The sequence below is a fragment of the Fusarium sambucinum genome, chromosome III (assembly GCF_050947815.1).
Source record: "Fusarium sambucinum isolate potato_lamoka chromosome III, whole genome shotgun sequence".
Lineage (NCBI taxonomy): Eukaryota > Fungi > Ascomycota > Sordariomycetes > Hypocreales > Nectriaceae > Fusarium > Fusarium sambucinum.
Window position 1 is genome coordinate 5854894 of NC_139292.1, and position 22362 is coordinate 5877255.

Here is a 22362-nt window from a genome sequence, read left to right on the forward strand (position 1 = left end):
CAGTCGTTATCGACCATCAACTATTCATATTTTCGCTTCGCCACTGGCTTGTCTCAATCGGCACAGAAGATAACTTTTCCTTCTCTGTCTTGATCCGTCCGACATTATTACCGACCGTTAAGGACCTGGCCTTGGATATCCAGCGCAGTATCAATCTGCTCTTTCATGATTTTGTCTTTGAAGCATTGCGAGGGAGCTCAGGGAGTTTCGTACAAGGCGTCATTGTTTGGTAGATTAGTGGCTGGGAGAAGGATTGCTACATTCACAAGAAATGCATTTTACGACATGACCACTATAGATGTGACCAGGAGTCTTCTTTCAAGGCTTCTTTCTCATGTGGTTCAATAGACATGAGCTAAGTTTGATACGAATCATATTTGTCTGATGAAATGCATGTATCTGTAAGACACTTCATAGCGACCAATATTCATTGTGTGAGATCTGGAATATATATCGCTTTCCATGGTGACAAACATGGAAAGAAAAACATTTGGCGCTTCGTTAAGTATTGGGGTCTCATGTTCATAATGCAGATAGATGGTGATTGTACGAGCGAGGACAAGTTAACGCTTGGAAGCCAACTCTCTTTTCGTTGGTTGGAAACTATTGTAAAAGACATTTTGATACATGGCTGATCGTCGTCCAAAGTGGGTAGCTTTTTCCACAAATGGTCACAAGACCGCAGACAAACCCTCTACCATTTTAACGCCTCTTTGGCCTAGAAGATTGGATCGTCCATTCTCCCGCCCGCCTCCCCAGTTTACATTTCATACCTTTCATATATCCAAGACGAGCTGGCTTTTATTTTCACACAGTAATCGTCTCGGTGCCCGCCAAATTAAAGGGGGCCGGTGGCAGTTTACCCGCCCTAGGAACTAGAGCTCTAGTTCTGTCCTCGCTTCTCGTTAAGAACCTTGAGCATGTTCTTCCACACTTGTCCGGGTTCTTGGCTGGCGTCGAGGCCGCTCCAGATACCAGTCTTCTGGTAGTAGCCCACGACAGGCTTGGTCTGCTTGTGGTAGGTAACAAGGCGCTTCTTGAGAGCATCGGCATTGTCGTCACTTCGCTGGATAAGAGGCTCGCCAGTAATGTCATCCTTCATGTACTCCTTGGGAGGGTTGAAGGTGGTGTGGTATGAGCGACCGGAAGCGGGGTGGACTAATCGGCCAGTAATACGGGCGACGAGCAGAGAGTCGTCGATCTGGAGCTCGACGGCGTGCTGGAGCTTCTGCTTGCGCTCTGCGAGCATAGCATCGAGGCCCTCAGCCTGGGGGACAGTTCGGGGGAAACCGTCCAGAATGAAGCTGCAGCGCGAATTGTTAGCTTCTGCTGTTCTGCAGATCACCAATGTAGGATCGAGATTCCCCAGCACAGAATGTGAGACGGTCAAAAATCCAAAAAGACATAAAACTTACCCGCCCTGGCACTCCTTGTTGTTGTTGAGCTCCTCCTTGATCATACCAATCATAATCTCGTCGCTGACCAGACCGCCCGCATCCATGATCTTCTTGGCCTCGACACCGAGAGGGGTCTTCTTAGTGACTTGAGATCGCAGCATGTCACCAGTAGCCTGCGCAAGAGAAAGGCTTATGTTAGAAAGATCGCCCTTTTATTTTCAATGGATCGCGATAAGAATCGACATACCAGGTGGCAGCATGAGAAGCGCTCCTTGATCTTGGGGGCCTGAGTACCCTTTCCTGTGAAGCAAAGTTAGCATAGCACTCTGGCGGCATTGCGGCGCAGAAAAACACTCACCAGCACCAGGGGGACCGATGAGGATCATTCGGATTTCCTCGGTAGAGACAGGACCGCCGGTGGCTCGCGCCTCGAGCTTCTTAATGCGCGTGTCGATGGTGCTGATGACATCCTTAAGCTGCTTCAGTTCGTCCTCAATGAAACCCATCTTGGCGGTTGCGGAAGGTGGAATTGGAAGTTGGTTTGGTGGACAATTGGCGGGGATCTTTGGAGATCTAGAGAGGCAAAGGCTGAATTAACGACAGGCTTTGTTCTTTGGTGCGAGGCCGAGAGAAGAGAGTGAGAGAAGAGAGTGAAAAAAGAGAGGAACAAAGTCAAGACTGGGAAATCTTGAGTGCGTAGCCGGAGGACGGGAGGTTTGGGGGAGAAGCTTTAACAAGCTGTGATTGGCTCAATTTGGGCTATTTCTGCTGGAGCGATGATGATGGGGGCATACCCCTGTTCGATGGGCCTAATTGATGAATGCCAAAACTTGCTGGGAGTACTACCTACTAAGTAACTACCACTTGGCTTTAACTTACCAGGTAGTAAGTACCTACTAGGTAGGTAGGTACCTACCTAAGTAATATATATAGTACCTGTGCCTTGGCTGTTTTTGCAAGACAGAAGAGTCGAGAATTACGAATCTATAAGGAACCTTGGATTCCATGCAAAGCTAGAGGACTGACAGCTGTATAAAGAAAGTATGAACTCGATTGACAAAAAGAAGCTCTGAATTATAGTCAACGCCAAGACAAGGTCTTTGGTACAGCCGCGGTGTTACAATTTATTACCACTTATTCGTAACAAATGCAGCCCATGGACTGCCTGCAGCTTGGCTTACACGAATCCTATAGATCAGTTACGGGACAAGCATTAACCGGCGTGATAAAACTATATGTGTTACCAAGTATTCAATTCTTTAAATCTAGATCATTGTCTGAAGTTCTGACCAAATCTTTCGTCTTTACTAACCAACCTAGGTAGGGTAGCATCTAAAACACATATTTCCTAACAACCGTTGCGTCCGGAACATGTCCGTTTTGCCTCCTCCTCCCCTACAAAGACGACAAGACATCATAGGCCGTAATTGACCGGAGCCATCCGCGGTATATCGTTGAGACAGAGCACATTCGCAACGGGAGTAAATCGGTCATCAGGGCCGAGGTTCAGCGCATTCGGAATCAACGTCCTTTGATCCGAAATATCCCCGGCAATCTATTAACACCTTTATCGCATTTCGGTTTGCGCGAGCCAGCTCGCTCTTTTATGACTTTATGCTTCCTAGAAACACCCGAGACAACAGTATTGTAGTCTTGGTAATATTCCCACGTGCATCAGGGTGTGGTAATAGCCGGTATCAAGTTCGTCTCCATGTCCCGCCCTTTTGGAAACATCCAGAAGCCAAGGATCCAACTGAGTGGATGTTAACCTCACCATTGATCGCTCGCTCATCAGAAGCGAAATGTCTTGCATTGCTACACAGGTCTTAGATCTTGACTTGACATGTTTTTACCACTATATCAATGGCTATACGGGCCAATTGAGGCACTTGTGTGCTTGAGTAAAGCTTTACTTGATAGGCAAGCAGTTCTGATCAACTTATTGATACATGTGTTAATATCTCAAAAGTTCGGTGACGTCAGTAAAAAGCAAAATTGTGAACAAGACAACACTAAGTATATAGGTAGGTAGGTATGCAATGGAGTGAAAAAAGATAGTGTTGCTGGTCTTGTCAAGGGCTGTGTTTTCGGCTTTAAGTACGCTCAAACCTCAAGTGTGGCACAGCCTTGAATCGTGGCTGTCAACACGTGATGTGGCGGTAAAAGGCTCGAGCTTGGAGTCCCCAAGGTGCCTGACCCAATCGGGAGCTAAGCTTCCCTCCAAGAAGGCAGCCTCAAGACTACGTACGTGCGGCCACAATAATCAATTCATCAACATCACATCACGACCTTTGTTTTCGACTTTACCGCGCCTACACGACCAAGACTGCGCATTAAGCTCTCGACAACCTCAGATAGGATTCGTTGTATCAAATACCCATCTACGAAGCAACGATGCCTACCACAACGGCAGAAACCCTCTCCCTCGTCACCCGAAACGTCACCGTTGCGCCCCTCGTGCTTCTCTCCGCCGTCGACCACTACAATCGAACCGTTTCCACAAAGACAAAGCGACGAGTAGTTGGCGTTCTACTGGGTCAAAATGATGGAAACGATGTGAGAGTGTCTAACAGCTTTGCTGGTGTGTTATCTTAATGCCATGAAACCACAAGTTGGGCGGCGCTTACAATGATGATTGCAGTTCCCTTCGAAGAGGATGACAAGGACCCTTCAGTGTGGTTCCTTGACCACAACTACGTTGAATCAATGAACGATATGTTCAAGAAAGTCAACGCCCGAGAGAAGCTTATAGGATGGTACCACACCGGTCCCAAGCTCCGCGCATCTGATTTGGAGATCAACGAACTCTTCAAGCGCTACACGCCCAACCCTCTCCTTGTTATTGTTGATGTCCAGCCCAAGGAGTCAGGAGTGCCTACAGACGCCTACTTTGCCGTTGACGAGATCAAGGACGTACGTTGACAATTAATACTAGCCGCAATCAACGAGCAAACCACTTACAGTCACTAGGACGGCACAACCACTGCACGAACATTCGTCCATACTCCTTCTGTCATCGAGGCCGAGGAGGCAGAAGAGATTGGCGTCGAGCATCTGCTAAGAGATATCCGCGATGTCGCTGCGGGGACACTATCTACACGAGTCACAAACCAGTTGCAATCACTTCAAGGTCTACACTTGCGCCTGCGAGACATTGGCGCATACCTCCAAAAGGTCCTCGACAAACAACTACCCGTCAACCACGCGATCCTTGGAAACCTTCAGGATGTTTTCAACCTATTGCCTAATCTCTCTACGCCCGATAGAGATGGCAAGTCCGGTGGCGGCGAATTGGCATATGCGATGAGCGTCAAGACCAATGACCAGCTTATGGCTATTTACCTGAGCAGTCTGATCCGTGCCATCACAGCATTCCACGATCTTATCGAGAACAAGATCCAGAACAGGCAACAACAGGAGGAGAAGGAGGCCAAGAAGGAGGAGATTAACAACAAGGATGAGAAGAAGGAGGGCACAAATGGTGCGAGCACTCAAGCTAAGGAAGGTACCGAGAAGGATAAGGAGAACAAGGAGACCAAGAAATAAACTACAAAGACAAAAGACCTGGCAGGTGAACTAGACTTGGACTGAGGTTCTTTGGCGTCCGGATGAACCCATGGTGATGTCCCGACCAAAGGCTAAGGCGAGAGCGCCTTTGTACATTGATTATATCAAACTGGACTTTTAGAAGATGGAGCGAGGATAATACATACCAAACGTAGCCTCAAACAGGCAAGCTTTTTGGTATTGCTAAGACCTATTTTCACATGACCGCAATAATGCCTGCCATATCTTCGCTTGAAACAACCCGATCCTCAACATACATGCCAAGCATTTCTGACCACTTATCCACAAGCAAGCAGGCGAGTAAATGTTTACAGCACGGTGGCGTATTTCCTTCAGGTCCCATGCTCGTGCCTCCAAAAGACCATGACCCTTCTTCAGAAAGCAATTGCTGTGCTTCATCTGTCATCGACACATGATGACCGGGAAAAGCATCAAATGTGAAGCTTGCACATGAACAATTCCATGCGTTGAGATGGACGATGTAGCGTTTGGAGGATATATTGACGTCGCGAGGGCGCCGTGAGATTGTCGTGGCGAGTGAACGGACGAGAAATACGTCGTTCTTCATCATGTCTAAAGGACTGTCGTGATGAAGTTCCTGGCTGCACACCAACCTGGCAACGAGTCCTCGATCAAGGAGATCTAAAGCTGGAAGCAAAAGGTTTGGAAATAATACATGAAGGGTCAGGAGCAGAGGTCTTTGAGACGGAGAGACTGCTTGGAGTGGTGAAAGTGTGTGCAATTGGGCAGCTCGAGGCGGCTCTGTAGATGAAATGTTATCTGAAGTTGATGGCGTGATGGCCGAGATAGAACATATGAGAGTTGTAATTAATTCGCGATGGGAAGGAAGAGGCTCCATTGCCGTGGAGTCGATGCTGGGTTTGCATGGTTCGATGGTTGTAAAAGAAAGAAATTAGGCATGTGTTGGATACCCGTCTCCACGTTAATACAGACGATTCTGATGATGAGTTTCTCAGAAAGCTGCCTCTTCCTAATCATCACAAGGCTAAAATTTCTGCAGAAAGACAGGTATTCATGGTTTCTATAAATTGTTTTGATTTTTTATTGCGTCTTAATAGACGCATCTGCTGTTTGGTTTTTGTAGCATGTACCACCACGGGTGTTCCCATCTCATCTATGATCCTCACATACCTATGATACACTAAACAATCGCTCTACCTCATGCTCCAACATGCATCCGCTTCTGCTTTAATTCAAGACAAGAATCTCAGACCCACTCCTTGGGGTCTCTGAGGACATCTACAAGGCGCTGCTCCCTGCTCTTCGGCTCGGGTTCATGCATATACTTCCACCCAGCAGTCAACGGCAAACTCATGAGAATACTCTCAACCCTTGAGCCGGGTGTGTTGAGACCGAACGCTGTACCACGATCGTGAACAAGGTTGAACTCAACGTACTTGCCACGGCGAAGCTGCTGCCAGTCTTTCTCCGCCTCGGTGTAAGGCATGTCCTTTCGTTTCTCAATGATGGGAACGTACGAGGGGAGGAATGCCTTGAGGCAGTCTTGGACAAATGAAAAGGTGTTCTCGCGATCACGCTCCGTCTCGTCCAAGTCATCAAAGAAGATACCACCAATTCCACGGGCCTCTCCGCGGTGCTTGTTGAAAAAGTACTCATCACACCACTTCTTGAAACGGGGGTAGTATTCCTTGTCGTGAGCGTCGCAAGCGGTCTTGATCGTCTTGTGAAAGTGGATGGCATCCTCGTCGAAGAGGTACGAGGGTGTTAAGTCGCAACCGCCGCCGAACCACCAAGCTTGAGATGTACCATCAGGGTTCGCCGTTTCGAAGTATCGGTAGTTAAGATGCACAGTTGGGGCCATGGGGTTATAAGGGTGGAGAACCATGCTGAGTCCTGCGGCGAAGAAGTCGATTGATTCCATGTTGGGGTCCATGGTCTTGTGGTTTGCTCGCATCTTCTCAATGGCAGGCTTGGGAAGCGAGCCGTAGACAACACTCACACCAAGACCAGCCTTCTCAAAGACATTTCCCTCCTGAAGAACGCAGGTTGTGCCGCCTCCGCCGTTGGGGCGTTCCCACTCGTCCTTGCGGAACTTTTTGCCGTCAACTCTCTCGAGCTCGGCAACGATCTGGGCTTGTTGCTCCCGAATAAATTTTTCCATGCGCAGTCGCATGGGCGAGTCCTCGTTGACACCCGACTCGCGCTTCTTCTGGGCATCACGGTCGGCGAGGGTTGAAGGATCGGCATTGATGGGTTCGATATCAGACTGAGAGTGTTATGTTCAGCAATTGGCTCTCCCACTGACTAGGAAGGGATTGGTACCATCTTGTAGGCTAGGGGGGCGGCGGCACCAAGGGCAACAGCGGCGAGCCACAACGGGGAGTAGTTGGAGTAGGACGATCGAGAAGCTTTAGGAGCGGCGGAACTAGATAGCCAGCGTCTCGTAGAAGCGGATTGAGTTCTTGAGAAGCGTACGGAAGGAGAAGCAAGATGCGCAGCAAGGCGCCGAGCTAGCTGTTTGGCAGCCATGACGATATTATATATTCGACCCGAGGAGTCGGGAGATATGGCGGCAAATTAGGGCCACAGGGCCGAGAACGAGAACGAGACGGCCAAGAAAGGAAACAGAAGAAAAAGAGACGACGATCAGGCGTTTCGGGTGAGGCCACTCGAGGGATGAGGCCAGGGTCCGATAAAAGGAAGGTTTAGAACAACTGAGAACTCGGGTGATAGTCAGAATCGAATGTTCGGCAATTGGCTTGTTTCTACGGAGGTCTTGGCTAGTCTAGTCGACTTCATAGAAGGAACGCGTCCGGTGTGGAGCAGAGAAGGACAACTCACGGCCGGTGCCGAGGGCGGTCAAAATCGACGCACCATTCGGGCGTACTAAAACCATTCCGCCATTGTAGCTCCGTTGCTGGATCCTACTATGTACATAATGGTGAGACCTTCTGGATGCTCTTTATATATGAGAATTAGAAGCCATAAAAGGTTAAAACTTCTCTATGAAGCAAGGATTATTTCGTAACTATAGTACCTAGTTATGCAGCAGGGAGGTTGTCAGCTGCATGTTTGCCTCGCAGCGAACGAACTAACACAGAATGGCACCTGTTTGAAATAGCATTGGTGACTTTCTCTACTGACAGGAAAGGCCAAACAGTCACTATTCTTGGCTAGAATGGCTAGGTAGGTCCTACGGCAGGATTAAATTTTAAACTTCATAGTTTCGCTTACAGAGGTAGCCAGATACTTGATATAACCAGTTAAGTTGTCAAAGTACGGAACGGATTGTAATTAAAGTTTTCAGCAACTCTCATTAACTCGTCTCTTCAAAATATGTGTTGTAGGAAGAAGTTAAAGTCTGGACTAGAAAACGCTGTGCACCAAGACAGCAGCACCAAGATGGCACTTACAAGCAGAAAAGAACCCTGACAGACGTCGCTAGACGTGGCGGGGGATATTTCGATTCTACAGGATGGAGAAAAGATACAGCCAACAGCCTAGCCCTTTCTCAGACAGGTACGGAAAATACGACTTTAATAGCTACAGACACCTAAAACCATTTAGCGCTGCTAGCCCGTCGGATCCGGACCATAGATAAACCCGTGGAGTCCTTGCCGTGTCAGATTATCGATATTAATTAAAGAAACCCGTCGATGAACTCTGGGTCCTCACAAACCCTCATTCTCGACCCTGTGACGATACAGTGCGACGTGACTTGCTGCTTCCCCGCCATTGCTGCCTCGCGGGGCTCTTGTGATTCACCGAGCATCATGAGGCTAAACCATTTATAGTTTAGCCATCCAGCCCCGCGCGCATGTCCAGTCAACGTGAGTTGGGCTGGGTGCTGCTGCCACCTGCTAAGGTGCCATCTACCCTGGGCTTCTGTTAATGCCCACTGTAACCCGCGTTGCTGCCTCTTAAGTCAAGACAAGTCAGGACAAGTCTGCGCTGGCCGACCGCTCATCTGTAGGTGTATGCGCGTACTGTGTCTGTGTCACTGCCACCTTCTGTCACTCTATGCTTTCCTCACCTCACCTACTTATTCTGCCTGACGCAAGCAAACCGTAACCTAGTTCTTTTTCTCATTTTCAACCCGTCATCCCTTTTCTCCCTCTTCTTCCCTTCTTCCTCAACCACAACTTTCCAACTATTTCGCTGCCTGAACCCAACAGTCATCGCGACACTTGAATTCCACCACTCTTGACAACACACTTACCGCCTCCACAACAGCCATCACCGTCAACATGCGCAGCAAATTCAAGGACGAGCACCCTTTCGAGAAGCGCAAGGCTGAGGCCGAGCGCATCCGACAGAAATACGCTGACCGTATTCCGGTATGTAATTTTTACAAATAACATCTTCTCTGCTTTTTGGGCCGAACAGCCGCTTTCACTCGACAACGACAGACTGGGGGGGTTCCCGCCCAGTTACCGACCGCCTCCTCTCTTCATCTTTCCGTCACCCGACAATCCGCTTACATTTTGCGAATAGGTTATCTGCGAGAAGGTCGAGAAGAGCGATATCGCGACCATCGACAAGAAGAAGTACCTGGTTCCTGCCGATCTGACCGTCGGCCAGTTCGTCTACGTCATTCGCAAGCGAATCAAGCTGTCCCCCGAGAAGGCTATCTTCATCTTCGTCGACGAGGTTCTTCCCCCAACAGCTGCCCTGATGAGCAGCATTTACGAGGAGCACAAGGATGAGGACGGGTACGTTACCTATCATGCATGGAATAAAGGCAAATTACTAACATGATCACTTGCAGCTTCCTATACATCACCTACTCCGGCGAGAATACCTTTGGCGAAGCGTAAGGCCGATGATGCAGGATCGGTTCTATCTTCCAAATCGGGAATGACGAAGGCGTTACGGTCGTATTTTGGGTGAATGTTTTGATGGTCGGTCACTTGTCATGTTCTTATCAACTCTCTGTGTCCAGACACCGGACTCGAATAGAGTGCTTATTGCTCATTATGGTAACAATACATCTTCGGCGTCGTCGCATAGGGCAGCAACGGCATATTGTAACCACCAACCAATATGACAATATCTGACCCTTCATGTGATTTCTGATTTATATTGCGTTGGTTCAAAAAACACTCATAGGCAACAAATGTACAGCATCAAAGAATAGGTACTCAATTAGACTTTTATGAGGAACAGTTGCCTGGACTGCCGTAAGCATCACCCGATCAGCTCAAATGTACCAGTGAACGCTAGCACGCCATGTACCTGACTGGCTTTGTCAGATTGTAAATGCAGGTAAGGGTGATCAGAACCGGTTGCAAATGACAGGGTTGCCACTGATAAGGGAGCATGTGCCGCTGCTATTGAATGAAGAGTCATCCACAATTCTCTAGTTATGCCTGTTCTTTTTCGCAAAGGAGAAAAAATGAAAGAAAAGGAAAACCGCTCGGAAAAGTCCATCTAAGTCTTCAGAACTCAAACAATCTTCGTTGATGCATGCGAGTTGAGGTCGGAGCTAATTTACGCCATTTCTTTCTGGAACGCCATCACACTATAGCGGAAGGACCCATTGGCGTATCCCCGTCTCATTGCGCGAAATGACTGTAAGAAGGCAATACCGTCACGACCTTGAGTGAATGCGAATGCCCATAAAGATGGGTTCTGTACGAGAGACCAGGAGATATCCCTAAGAGACAAAAGTGTTAAGGCCACTGCTATTGTTACTTTTGAAAGAAGCATATGAACGTACCATGTCTTTCGAACCTGTTGACTGATATCTTTCGGCTCGGCGAATACCTGAAGCCCAGCCTGCTTTGCCAAATCAAGGTATCCCTGCTGGGTACAGAGGGGTGGGAGGAGCATACCATCTGTTTTCTACTTAAGCTCGGGAATACGATTATCTTGCACGGAACCTTACCTTCAATGGGCTTGATATCGTTGGTGAATGTTGTGTCGTCCAAGCCCTCGACCTTGAACCAATCGGCCAATACAAGCTTCCCTCCAGGCTTGAGGACTTTCATCACGTTCTCAAAGAACAGCGCTTTGTTCGGGAAATGACTGAGAGCCTCACTTACCCATACCGCGTCGAATGAGCCTTGTTGATTACTGAAGAAATCGCCCATTTTTTCGGCATCAAGCTCGAGGAACTTGACTTTCCCGTCACCGAGCTTAGTGAAGCCATGGTCTTCTGATACATCGGAACGTGAAGCCCCATCTTCCACAGCGGCCTTGGTCAAGCGGTCCGCTATCTCAACTTGTCTTGTGGAGATGGTAATTCCAGTAACAGAGCTACCGTGCTTGGATGCGAGATAGCGAGAAGTGCCACCGATACCACATCCAACGTCTAAAACCGAGCTTCTGGAGGAGATTTTTGACATGTCGAGAAGCAACTGAATGAGGTTTGCCTGCGCTTCCTCTTTTGTCTGTGTAACTTCAGATTCCTCTGTTGGCCAGTATCCATGATGGATATGCTCGCCCCTGGTAAGAGTAAGCAAATCAGCAGGGTGATTGATGTAGATAGTTTTGAGAATTGCATCAAGCTTCTGACGCACCATAAACTCAGATAGTAGTCACTAGCAAGGTCATAATGTAGTTTGATCCTGCCTTTGAGGACTTGCATAGTTGAGTGAGCAAGGCCGAGCGGGGTGTCATATTGCTTGCTCAAGTCGGTAGCTTGCTCTTCAGAGACTGCGGCCGCCATGGTTGCAACTATGGGTGTCTAAGTACCTAGTTGAAGGTAGCAGTATACGGAGACAATGAAGCAAGGCGCTACGGTTGGTGTCCGTGAACGAAACGATGCGATGGTATTGACGTGAAATACCAACTTCAACCCGATGACAGTTCTTGTTACCCCGCGGTTCCAGTTACGCATTGGTACATGCAGGGTGACACAATTGCTACCAAATTCTAGAGAAGGCTCTATGTAGAAAAAGACAGACGTGATTGTGAGTACAGATGAAGACGCTGACTTTAGAGTTCCCTTGGTCATAGGAGATCTTGATGAATCCCTTCTTTGTCAAAGTTAGTGAGTTCTACGAGACTTCCTCATGGTCCAACGACGACGATTCATAGACAGTAAATTACTAAACAAGTAATTTCTCCCAGATAAATAAAGAGTATCATGCCCCTTAGCCCCTCTCCTCGGTAAATCGATCGCAGTTTGTATTCACAACGGCCAATCTTGTCCATCACACGACTATTTGTACGATAACGGCAGTTTTTCGCTAAATTGGCAAACAACAAATAGTTAAAGATGCTGCTCTCAAGGATCGGGATTTCGCCTCACCGAATGAATACTGTTATTTTAAGCTCTCCCAAAATGGTTGTGTTTCGCTGGGCTTTCCGTTACCAGTGGGCTCCGTTTCATTACGCGCCAAGATTAGCTGCCAGCGGCTGTAGCCGCAGCCAATAGTTTTACACAGGAACGACCATATCGCGACCAACTTTCCGATGGGTCGATACACAAGGCGCTTCGTAAAATTGCATACTCTATTTTGAGGTGAGTCGCTTGGATAACCTCTTCTTCTTCTCTTGCTACACTTTTATTACATACATGTAGTCTACTGTATCTCCTGGTAGGTAGCATTCGCCCACATCATGAGCTGAGAAGCCAGGACCAACTCCCCCCCCTCTATATGACATCATAGCAATTCTTGACCCGCCTCCTCTACGGCTAAATGCCAAAACACCTTCACAACTCATCGTCTCTTCTTACCGCTGATCAAGTTTCAGAATATGCATGTCGATGATCAGAAACATATTCAGTCAACCCATGGCTTGGGAATTTTCTAGTCAGTCTTTCTAGAAAATCCTGTTTCAATCACAACTCATCAGTGGCGATTTCTTTGGACGAGATCAGCGGTTACCAACCACGTGAACCCCTGTCGTGGAGGGGTCCTAAACAGAGAGCCTTTGACCATTTCTGGAAAGCTAATCACTAGGGTCTAGGGGCCGTAATGCTAGAGCGACCCTTTCTCGGAGTTTGATTGGTTGTCAGCCCTGGTCTTGTTTACCACCTCAACTACAATATCCTGGTCGGCAACTCAAAAAATTCACCATCACAGCCTGTTCTCAGGACGATCGTAGCCGTTCCCAATCTTCCTCGGAAGACCCTGCTTCTCCCAGTGACCTGCACGATGGGTTTCTACGATGCAGTTCACCGAATAGCCAGAAGGTTAGAATCAGCCAAGATCTTTGCCTGCATTTTGCCCAAGGTACTTGGGCTACCAGGGCTTCATGAGAATTGACTTGCAATGGCGTCACCCGCTCGGACAACCAAGATGCGTTGTCTTCCTATTAGATAAATCCCCATGCTTCTCATCTCTGACTGATGCTGAGGTTTCGAACGCTGGGCACCACTCATCTCTGCCGCTCCATGGTGTTCCCCTTGCCTTCTGAGTGAGTCACTATATATCTATACATTAACTCGCACACACCCCATTCACTTGATGGCCGCTGTCGTTGATGCTGTGGTATTGCAAATCGCCCTGCTCATTGCGCAAGTCCTCCGTCTCTGATCTAGACTACCTTGTCTGGAGCGACTCTAGTATAACAAGCAACCCAAGCTTGATGCGGCTGGACCACTCAAGTGACAAGTCAAACAACCTCGTATAGACAACCCAGCGCAAACACAAACGCAAGTCAAGCCTCAGCTTTGCTTCAATACAAACGCCATCTAACCTCCCGTTCAGACTACCCTTCACGCTTGGCCAAGTTTCGGAATTGCTTGTTCAAGTCTCTCCAAACAACGTGAGTGGCTACTGGTATAAGCGGGCGCTTACCTCAACCTCACCACTTTGCGCTCTAAGCGCTGTCGTGTCGCCAGATTCATCGACAAATCCAAGGGCGTTTCTGCTCGGATTACTATTGATCGGGAATTGTTATTCATTGGATACTTTTGTTGTGAAGTGAACCAGGTAAGTTGCCGAAGTATTCTCCTTCATCTGCTTTTCTTATTGTCCTCGTGCCCCTCTTCCTTATTGCCGTTCTATTGTTCAATTACTTTTTTCTTTCACTTATACAAACACAATTGTACCTATACCCCAAACAATCAGCATGGAATCATAGACAATAGATTGGAAATATTTTGCTCACGCCCGTCGTTTCCTTTGTCGCATTTCCTTTCATCTGACGGTCTTGGATTCTTTTTATAATTAATCTTTGTCCTTCTATCGCCTTAATCATCACCACTAAGCCCTCAACTGGCTTCTTTTTTTGCTCACTACAACTCATTGCATCTTCTCATTTATTCTGCTCAAACAAATTTGATCGTTCAAATAAGCCAACACGCATAGATACAAGATGTTCTCCTCACGGAAAGAAATCGACGACCCGCCGGTCTACCCGGCTGTACCCAACTCCCTTCGGTCAGAATCATTCGAGATGACCGAGATGCGGAAAGTTCAAGAAGCTCGAGCCGACACTTCTCCAAATGTTACCCCCTATCTAAGCCTCCGATCAAGACTCTCCCAGATATGGATCAATCGCTGGACAATTCTTCTCATCCTGGTCCTTATCCGGGTCATGATTCTTATCGTTGACCTCAAAGAGAACGTTGGTGACGCCAAAATCAAGGCTCTTTCAGCCTGCACCAAAGTTGAAGACGTTGGAAGCGCTATGGCTTCCATGCCTCATTACCTATCAAGGGGTGTCAACGAACTCGCAGCCTCTGGAATCGAGAAATCGGTCGACGCCATGGTGTACATGCTCGACCTCGTTCTGGCGGGTGTCAAGAATATGATTATCTTCTACATCAACTTCCTTACTGCCACATATGTCTGCCTGATTACCGCCATGGTACACGGCAGTCTAAACGTTGTTGCCGATGTAACAGAAGGAGCAACAGAGAAGTTCAACAGCTTGATTGACAAGGCCACCAGCAAGATTGAAGATATTTCAAAAGAACTCGAAGACGGTATCAACGGTCTCACTAAAGGCATTGAGGATTCGGTCCTCGGAAGTTTGGTTCCAGATATTCCCAAGGTTGACTTTTCCAGCCCCATCAAGGAACTTAAGGATTTCGATCTCAAATCCGAAGATTTTGTCAAAGATGTTCGACAGTTGGAGGATGACCTGCCCGACTTCCGAGAAGTTCAAAACCTGACCGAGCAGGCAATCTCTATCCCGTTCGACTTTGTCCGCAAAGCCCTCAATGAAACATATGGAAACTACAAATTCGATCGGGATGCCTTTCCTCTTGCCCAGAAGCAGAAGTTGAGCTTCTGCTCTGAAAATGATGCCCTGAACAGTTTCTTCAACAACCTTTTCGAGCTTATCGCCAAAGCCAGAACGATCTTTATTGCAGTTTTAATCATTCTTGCTCTGGCAGTCATCATCCCCATGGCCTGGCTTGAGATTAGACGCTGGCGACGACAGCAACAGCACGCACGTCTCATCGCTCAAAATGCATATGACCCGATGGACATTGTCTATATTGCATCTCGGCCTATGACCGCAACTTTTGGCATCAAGGTTGCCTCACGCTTCAAGGGCAAGCGACAGGTCCTTGTTCGCTGGCTCATTGCTTATGCTACCTCAGTCCCGGCCTTGTTCATTCTGTCACTCGCCATTGCTGGTTTCTTCTCTTGCTTCTGCCAATGGCTCCTACTGCGAGCAATCAAGAACGAAGTACCTGCGCTGGCAAACCAGGTTGGTGCATTCGCCGATGATGTTGTAGAGAACCTTGAGAGTGTCTCTGCCGGTTGGGCCAATGACGCCAACGGCGTTATCACAGGCTTCAGCGACGACATCAACCACGATGTTCTCGGCTATGTGACCAACGCCACGGATGCTGTCAATGATACACTCAACACCTTCCTCGAGACCATGGATGATGGCCTCAACACTGTCTTCAAGGGGACTATCCTTCTCGACCCTATTAAGACAGTCCTCCACTGTGTCATCGGCATCAAGATTGAGAGCGTACAGAAAGGATTGACTTGGGTACACGAACATGCCGAGGTCAAATTCCCGCTCTTCGAGAATGACACTTTCAGCAAGGGTGCCAAGGACTCGGTTGATGGCGACGCGGAGCTTAACTCGTTCCTGGCATCCCCGTCTAGCGCCACTACTGATGAGGTTACGGGGGCTGTCAAGGCAGTTACAGATTGGCTTCACAACAAGCTCATTCAGGACGCTCTCATTTCCACTGGTTTGGTTCTCTTATACGTGCTCGTCGTTCTCATCGGCACGGTGTGGACAATAGTCGGTATGATCTCCCCCGATAAAGGCCGTGCTGAAGGCGGCATGCGTTTCACCGGAGACAACCGACCAGGCTTCAGCCCTCGTGTTGGACACCATGATCCTGCAAATCCTGATGGCGCCGCGAGCTTCCCTCGATTCGGATCCTCCTCAGGTGAAGAAGATCACTATAGAGAAGCGACAAGCGGACGTGATGAGAAGTTTATGTCTGGGGCGACTGGGGCCCGCGCCACACATGTCGATGGTCATCAAAGAAGCAGCTCTTACGGTTATTTGGATTCGGCAAGCGGCAAACACTAGGAGTGTTGGAGCCCGATTAACAGTTGAAGGATGGCATTCTCTGCAGTTCTATATTACTCCGGCTCCGGCTGGACCCGCGCCGTGAGAGACGATCCTTACTCGACTGCATGAAGCAATGATTTATGGAATGCGTTGACATTATATTGGAAAATGGAGGCAACTCAAATGGTCCTGAGTCTGGACTCATGGTGGACACTGATTGCGGACATGATATTGGACCAGATGATTTCTAGTTTCACTCTAAACTTAAACTAAACAAATTGACGACGACTGCAATCTACAATCACGAAAGTTTTTCCCACTGCATTGTGACTGTCTCTATACTTGTACTTGGACGTAGTTGCATGTGACCGGTGTTGGTTGCTGTGTGTCCTATACCTTTTTGAGGGCGTTTGTTTGTTTGTTCTACTACGTACGGAGTAATTCTTTGTTTACAGCATCACGGCGTTCATCTGGTCCTTTGTTGTAAGCTGCATGATGTCGGAGTTTCTTTACAAACAGATTTCCCAATGGACCATCTCCACCTGCAGACAGGTTGGTAGATTGAACGTCTAGATAGTAGCTGAGAAAACGAGCAATGGCCTATACCTGCTTGGCGCACACTCTCTCGTTGTAGGCACTGCAGCATCACTAGTGCTTAGATCCTGCATTTGTTCAGGAATTGGATGTGACATGAAGTTAAATGCCATGCCGCACTGCAAGTCCCTGAAATTGTAACCGGCCAACGTCCAATGTCATGGTTGATTGACTACCGTATTAGGCAAGTCCGGGGTCGATGTGGGCTGCTATGATGCCGGCTGCAGGGCGGAGTGTGGGCGGAACCTGCAGCTGCGGGCGACGTGCATGAGGACAGGGCAGGAGCGATCCAGAACGAGTCAATAGTAGGTGGCGGAATTCATTCTTCCGGCATCGGTGGCGGAAAATGCAGTCACCAACAACGTCGGCCCCAAAACTTCTTTAAAGACAACAAGTCCTCGCTCTAAAATACCAATTCTCTCTCCATAATTTCCACAGAGACCAGAGACGAAATCAATTCGCCATGGACGCTATCAAACATACTTTCAAGCGCTGCAAGGAGCAGAACAGGGTCAGTACATCCATCATGAGTGCCCCTCGGCGGGGTAAATCGATGATAAACTCCAATGCCCGACAAGACAAAGAAGCTGACAATTAATTCTTTTCTTTGAGGTAGTCTGCGCTGGTAACATACGTCACTGCCGGTTACCCCAAGCCTGAAGATACTCCTAACATCCTGCTGGCTTTGGAAAAGGGTGGTGCTGGTAAGCTCTTCCGTCGCAATAAGGTACATGAGCTTGTATTGACCAAAGTTTCCCCTAGACGTTATCGAAGTCGGTGCACCCTTCACCGATCCAATTGCCGATGGCCCAACTATTCAGACCGCCAACACAGTAGGCAAATCGCTATCCCTTCGAATGAATGAAACTAACTGGTCTAGATTGCACTCAACAATGGCGTTACGATCGAGTCCACCTTGGGCATGGTGAAGGAGGCCCGATCTCGTGGCCTCAAGGCGCCCGTGATGCTCATGGGTTACTACAACCCCCTTCTCAGCTATGGTGAGGAGAGATTACTCCAGGACTGTCACTCATGTGGTGTCAATGGTTTTATCGTTGTCGACCTGCCTCCTGAGGAGGCCGTTTCTTTCCGCAAGCTCTGTAATAAGGGCCGGTGAGTCTGCTCAAGATGCCTACTATCCAACACGAAACTAACATTATATCTAGTCTGTCATACGTTCCTCTTATCGCCCCCTCCACCTCGGATACCCGAATGAAGATTCTCTGCCAGCTTGCCGATTCATTCATCTATGTCGTCTCTCGCATGGGTGTCACTGGCGCCACTGGCACTCTTAACGCCAACCTCCCCGATCTTATCGAACGAGTCAAGAAGTACAGTGGCAACAAGCCCGCAGCTGTCGGATTCGGTGTCAGCACCCGAGAGCACTTCCTGAGCGTTGCAACTCTTTCAGACGGTGTCGTCGTCGGCAGCCAGATCATCACTACAATTAAGAATGCCGAGCCTGGTCAAGCCCTTTCCGATATCGAGAAGTACTGTGCCTACTTGTCAGGCCGTGACTCTGGAGATTCAAACACTCGAGAGGTTGGCCTTGTTGAGGCCGTTGCTGGAGCCAGGGAGCCCAGTGGTGACAATGTTACTGTCAGCGATACTATTACAGATGCAGATATCACTGCCGAGGAGGACAGTGCTTTGGTGGCTCAGCTTGCTGCTCTTCATGGCAAAATCCCTGAGCGATTCGGCGAGTTCGGTGGTCAATATGTTCCCGAGAGTCTGATGGACTGCTTGTCCCAGCTTGAGGAAGGCTTTAATGCGATCAAGGACGACCCTTCATTCTGGGAGGAATACCGATCTTACTACGAGTACATGGGACGGCCGGGCCATTTGCATTTGGCTGAGCGACTCACTGAACATGCTGGAGGTGCCAACATCTGGTTGAAGCGTGAAGATCTGAACCACACTGGTAGTCACAAGATTAATAATGCTCTGGGGCAACTCCTCCTTGCCCGTCGACTTGGAAAGACTCGCATCATTGCCGAGACGGGTGCTGGACAACACGGTGTTGCTACTGCTACCGTTTGTGCTAAGTTTGGCATGGAGTGCACAGTATACATGGGAGCCGTAAGTCTTGCCGAATATTTTGAAAGTACGAGAACTAATGCAATAAATAGGAGGATGTCCGACGACAAGCTCTCAACGTTTTCCGTATGCGATTACTCGGCGCCAAGGTCGTCGCTGTCGAGGCTGGCAGCAAGACTCTCCGAGACGCTGTCAATGAGGCTCTTCGTGCCTGGGTTGTCGATCTTGATACCACTCATTACATCATTGGTTCTGCTATTGGGCCTCATCCCTTCCCCACAATCGTCCGAACTTTCCAATCTGTTATCGGTAGAGAGACCAAGGAACAAATGCTCGAGAAGCGAGGTAAGCTTCCTGATGCTGTTGTGGCTTGTGTCGGTGGAGGCAGCAACGCTGTGGGCATGTTCTACCCCTTTGAGAACGAGCCCAGCGTCAAGCTTCTTGGTGTCGAGGCTGGTGGCGACGGTGTCGATACTCCACGACACAGCGCTACCCTCACTGGTGGTTCCAAGGGTGTTCTTCACGGTGTGAGGACCTATGTTCTTCAGGACAAGCATGGCCAGATCAGTGAGACTCACTCCGTCTCTGCCGGTCTAGATTACCCTGGTGTTGGTCCCGAGCTGAGCTCCTGGAAGGACAACGAGAGAGCCAAGTTTGTCGCTGCCACCGACAGCGAGGCCTTCCTCGGTTTCAAGCTCATGAGCCAGCTCGAGGGTATTATTCCCGCTCTTGAGACTGCTCATGGTATCTACGGTGCCATTGAGCTGGCCAAGACAATGAAGAAGGGCGAGGATATTGTCATCTGTGTGAGTGGTCGTGGTGACAAGGATGTGCAGAGCGTCGCCGATGAACTTCCCAAGTTGGGTCCCAAGATTGGATGGGATCTCCGTTTCTAGATTAAAAGTGATACCATATTTGGATTAAATAGCAACTGTTGAAATGATAGCATGAACAAGAGTCTTTCTCTATCTTGAATGGCAGGATACTGATACAATGATTGGAAGGCGTTGAAAAGGGCTTTTTTTGGTACATATTATACATCAAACATTTTACACTGTTATCTTTTGCGCCCCCCCTGTCGTTGCGACTTCCGCCTCTACGTTATCCAGCTGCTGCATCAACAGAGCCTCTTCCTCGTCTGATAGCTCCTCGACGCCTTCGAGATTCGCCAAGTCTTCTTCGCCCAACACAAATTCCTGAGCCAGAAGCTCACCTCGGGTCGCTTGGCTGCGTTTACTCAAAGGACCAGGTGTAGCGACATCAAGCGCATACTGAATAATATCGTCCCTGTCCTCAATCTCCTTAGGCTCCATACCCAGCGCCACACGCTCAGCGTTGAATTTCTTCTGGATGTCCTTAGACTGCATAAGAAGCCACCGCAAGTTCCAACCACCGGGGCCGAGCTCCTTTATTCTGGCAGGCTTGCTCTTGAGTAGATACTCCTGGAGGCCACCCTCACGGCGGATGGTTTTGAGCACGCGGAGTGTAAGACGGGTCTTGACGTTGGCGTCTAGGGCGGGCAGTTTGAAAACCTTGACGTGGACGTTCGGGCGCCAGAAACGACGGGCCTTGTTGTTGTACTTTTCCGCAACAGTGTTACCGAATCGAATTCTCGCAGACCCGTAAAGACCCTTGTTGGATTGCTTGTAGAGTTGACGCTCGCCATAAGGGTATGGAGGAATAATACGACTAGGTAGAAGATGTGACTTGATCGTCTTGGTCTGCTGAGGTAGGGTCGTGCTGAAAAGTCGTGTGGGAGTCACCGGTGATGGTGTGGCTAGGGCCCTTAGAGCTGGCCGGGCGGGGGCCCAAGATGTCATGATATCGGTCTATGTCTCGAGGTGAGTATTCGGTAGGGGCTTTTCCGGTTATGGGCGAGACATTTGCCTCAACTAACGTCGGAGTGGGCGGATATCTTGAGCGCAGACTGCCCTATTCAAGATGCGCTGATCGTCGACGGTACCTCCAACCTTGGCCTTCTGGTGCTGAGATTTTTGGGCAGTCGTTGTTCGGAGGCGACTGATGTTCCGGCGCCGGAGACAGCGGTCGCCAATTGCCCAATCAGGTTATTTCGTGCTGCATTCGCGATAGCTCCACTACAGCTTCACTAACAACAAACCAAACAATAAGTATACGGCTAGCGGAAACAGACAGCGGGAGTTGATGTTTGACATATCATGACAATGTTCCCGCCTGTTGAGGACTCCGTTCTGCAGAATAATCCAGATTTTGCCAATCTTTATCATAAACTAACGAATGTTGTTCTCAACCCTGATGGATCAACACAGAATGATCCTCGGGCTAAAGAGCGGGCTTCTGTTCGAGAGGTAAGAGGACTCCTCATTTACAAATCACCAGATATAATAAAACAAGAATTCTCATTTTCTCATCAGGAGCTTGACCGTCGCCGTCTAATTTCTGCGAAACAACATCTCCTTACATGTGCTATCTCATCAGCAACACCATCAAGCACACCGCCTGCAGCAAGAGCATCCTCACGTCTACAACCTCCCAAGAGTCAACAAACGGGAGACTCAAGATCTCAACAACAGCCCTCGCTTCCAGAACCTCTTTTGGAGCTTCTAATTGTGCTCCCTCCATTACTCGACGCCAACAATCCACCTCTTCCTCAAGATACCCTCCAATTGCTGTTTGCTCATCCTCCCCTTTCTGAACTCGAGACACTACTTCCGGCATTGGCGCCGATTATCGCTTCAAACCTGCGTACCTGGGCATTGGGACTTGCGCGGATTGCGCATCCTTCTACGAACGCTTCATTTCTCCACCGCCACATCGTCTCATTACCAACTACATTATCTGACTGGCGTTCTGATCTCGCCGCTGCTGAATCAGAACTCGGTTCTCATCGCCTACGCTCTCTTGCCGCCTTGACATCCCTTCTCCAAGCCGCTACCAATGCGCTGAGTCTTTTGATTCGCGCCCTCGAAGTCAAGCATGGCAAAGTAGCTCGTAGTCTAGAACTTCGTGCTGCAGAAGTCTCACTTCATGCCGGTCGTTATGATGCCGATGTTGCTATCGCCGCCGCTTCTGTGCGTCGCGCAGTTTATACACCTGAAGCGATCACCGCTCTTAAGAATTATGGTGCTCATTTGCGTGATGCCAAGATGCGAAGTGAGGAGCGCATTCGAGGATTGGCAGCTGAGCTTGGAGAGTATGGAGTTGGTGTTGGCGGCGGAGGAAGCAAGGAGAAGAAGATGAGGGAGATGTCAAGAGTATACCGGGAAATGACGACACAAATAGACGACACAAAAAGAGATCTGGACCGATTGAACCAAGGATGAGTGGGGAGGGATATTAATTGTGAGAGACAAAC

The 22362-nt window shown here is 48.8% G+C and overlaps 9 protein-coding genes across 9 annotated transcripts; 5 read left to right on the forward strand and 4 right to left on the reverse strand.

The window, feature by feature from the left end:
• Positions 1–883: 883 nt before the first annotated feature.
• Positions 884–1903, reverse strand: FSST1_012113 (adenylate kinase ADK1; the record flags this gene model as incomplete). The annotated part of the gene is made up of 4 exons (XM_083235309.1): positions 884–1304; positions 1416–1570; positions 1645–1697; positions 1756–1903. The coding sequence occupies 4 exons, from the start codon at positions 1901–1903 to the stop codon at positions 884–886; spliced, it is 777 nt and encodes a 258-aa protein (XP_083081809.1).
• A 1888-nt stretch (positions 1904–3791) lies between these two features.
• FSST1_012114 (proteasome regulatory particle lid subunit RPN8) lies at positions 3792–4943 on the forward strand (the record flags this gene model as incomplete). The annotated part of the gene is made up of 3 exons (XM_083235310.1): positions 3792–3978; positions 4039–4310; positions 4368–4943. The coding sequence occupies 3 exons, from the start codon at positions 3792–3794 to the stop codon at positions 4941–4943; spliced, it is 1035 nt and encodes a 344-aa protein (XP_083081810.1).
• Positions 4944–6192: 1249 nt separating this feature from the next.
• On the reverse strand, positions 6193–7475 carry FSST1_012115 (coproporphyrinogen oxidase; the record flags this gene model as incomplete). The annotated part of the gene is made up of 2 exons (XM_083235311.1): positions 6193–7212; positions 7269–7475. The coding sequence occupies 2 exons, from the start codon at positions 7473–7475 to the stop codon at positions 6193–6195; spliced, it is 1227 nt and encodes a 408-aa protein (XP_083081811.1).
• Positions 7476–8837: 1362 nt separating this feature from the next.
• Positions 8838–9763, forward strand: FSST1_012116 (ubiquitin-like protein ATG8; the record flags this gene model as incomplete). Its single annotated transcript, XM_083235313.1, has 5 exons — positions 8838–8846; positions 8892–8915; positions 9122–9283; positions 9441–9658; positions 9715–9763. 5 exons carry the CDS (start codon positions 8838–8840, stop codon positions 9761–9763), a joined length of 462 nt encoding a protein of 153 aa, XP_083081812.1.
• A 673-nt stretch (positions 9764–10436) lies between these two features.
• FSST1_012117 (S-adenosyl-L-methionine-dependent methyltransferase) lies at positions 10437–11616 on the reverse strand (the record flags this gene model as incomplete). The annotated part of the gene is made up of 4 exons (XM_083235314.1): positions 10437–10602; positions 10666–10783; positions 10834–11393; positions 11468–11616. The coding sequence occupies 4 exons, from the start codon at positions 11614–11616 to the stop codon at positions 10437–10439; spliced, it is 993 nt and encodes a 330-aa protein (XP_083081813.1).
• Positions 11617–14216: 2600 nt separating this feature from the next.
• Positions 14217–16415, forward strand: FSST1_012118 (pheromone-regulated protein PRM1; the record flags this gene model as incomplete). Its single annotated transcript, XM_083235315.1, has 1 exon — positions 14217–16415. One exon carries the CDS (start codon positions 14217–14219, stop codon positions 16413–16415), a length of 2199 nt encoding a protein of 732 aa, XP_083081814.1.
• Positions 16416–17454: 1039 nt separating this feature from the next.
• On the forward strand, positions 17455–19924 carry FSST1_012119 (tryptophan synthase TRP5; the record flags this gene model as incomplete). The annotated part of the gene is made up of 6 exons (XM_083235316.1): positions 17455–17502; positions 17608–17695; positions 17754–17824; positions 17872–18104; positions 18158–19070; positions 19121–19924. 6 exons carry the CDS (start codon positions 17455–17457, stop codon positions 19922–19924), a joined length of 2157 nt encoding a protein of 718 aa, XP_083081815.1.
• Positions 19925–20077: 153 nt separating this feature from the next.
• Positions 20078–20848, reverse strand: FSST1_012120 (mitochondrial 54S ribosomal protein bL28m; the record flags this gene model as incomplete). The annotated part of the gene is made up of 1 exon (XM_083235317.1): positions 20078–20848. The coding sequence occupies one exon, from the start codon at positions 20846–20848 to the stop codon at positions 20078–20080; it is 771 nt and encodes a 256-aa protein (XP_083081816.1).
• Positions 20849–21205: 357 nt separating this feature from the next.
• Positions 21206–22330, forward strand: FSST1_012121 (uncharacterized protein; the record flags this gene model as incomplete). The annotated part of the gene is made up of 2 exons (XM_083235318.1): positions 21206–21355; positions 21422–22330. The coding sequence occupies 2 exons, from the start codon at positions 21206–21208 to the stop codon at positions 22328–22330; spliced, it is 1059 nt and encodes a 352-aa protein (XP_083081817.1).
• Positions 22331–22362: the final 32 nt, after the last annotated feature.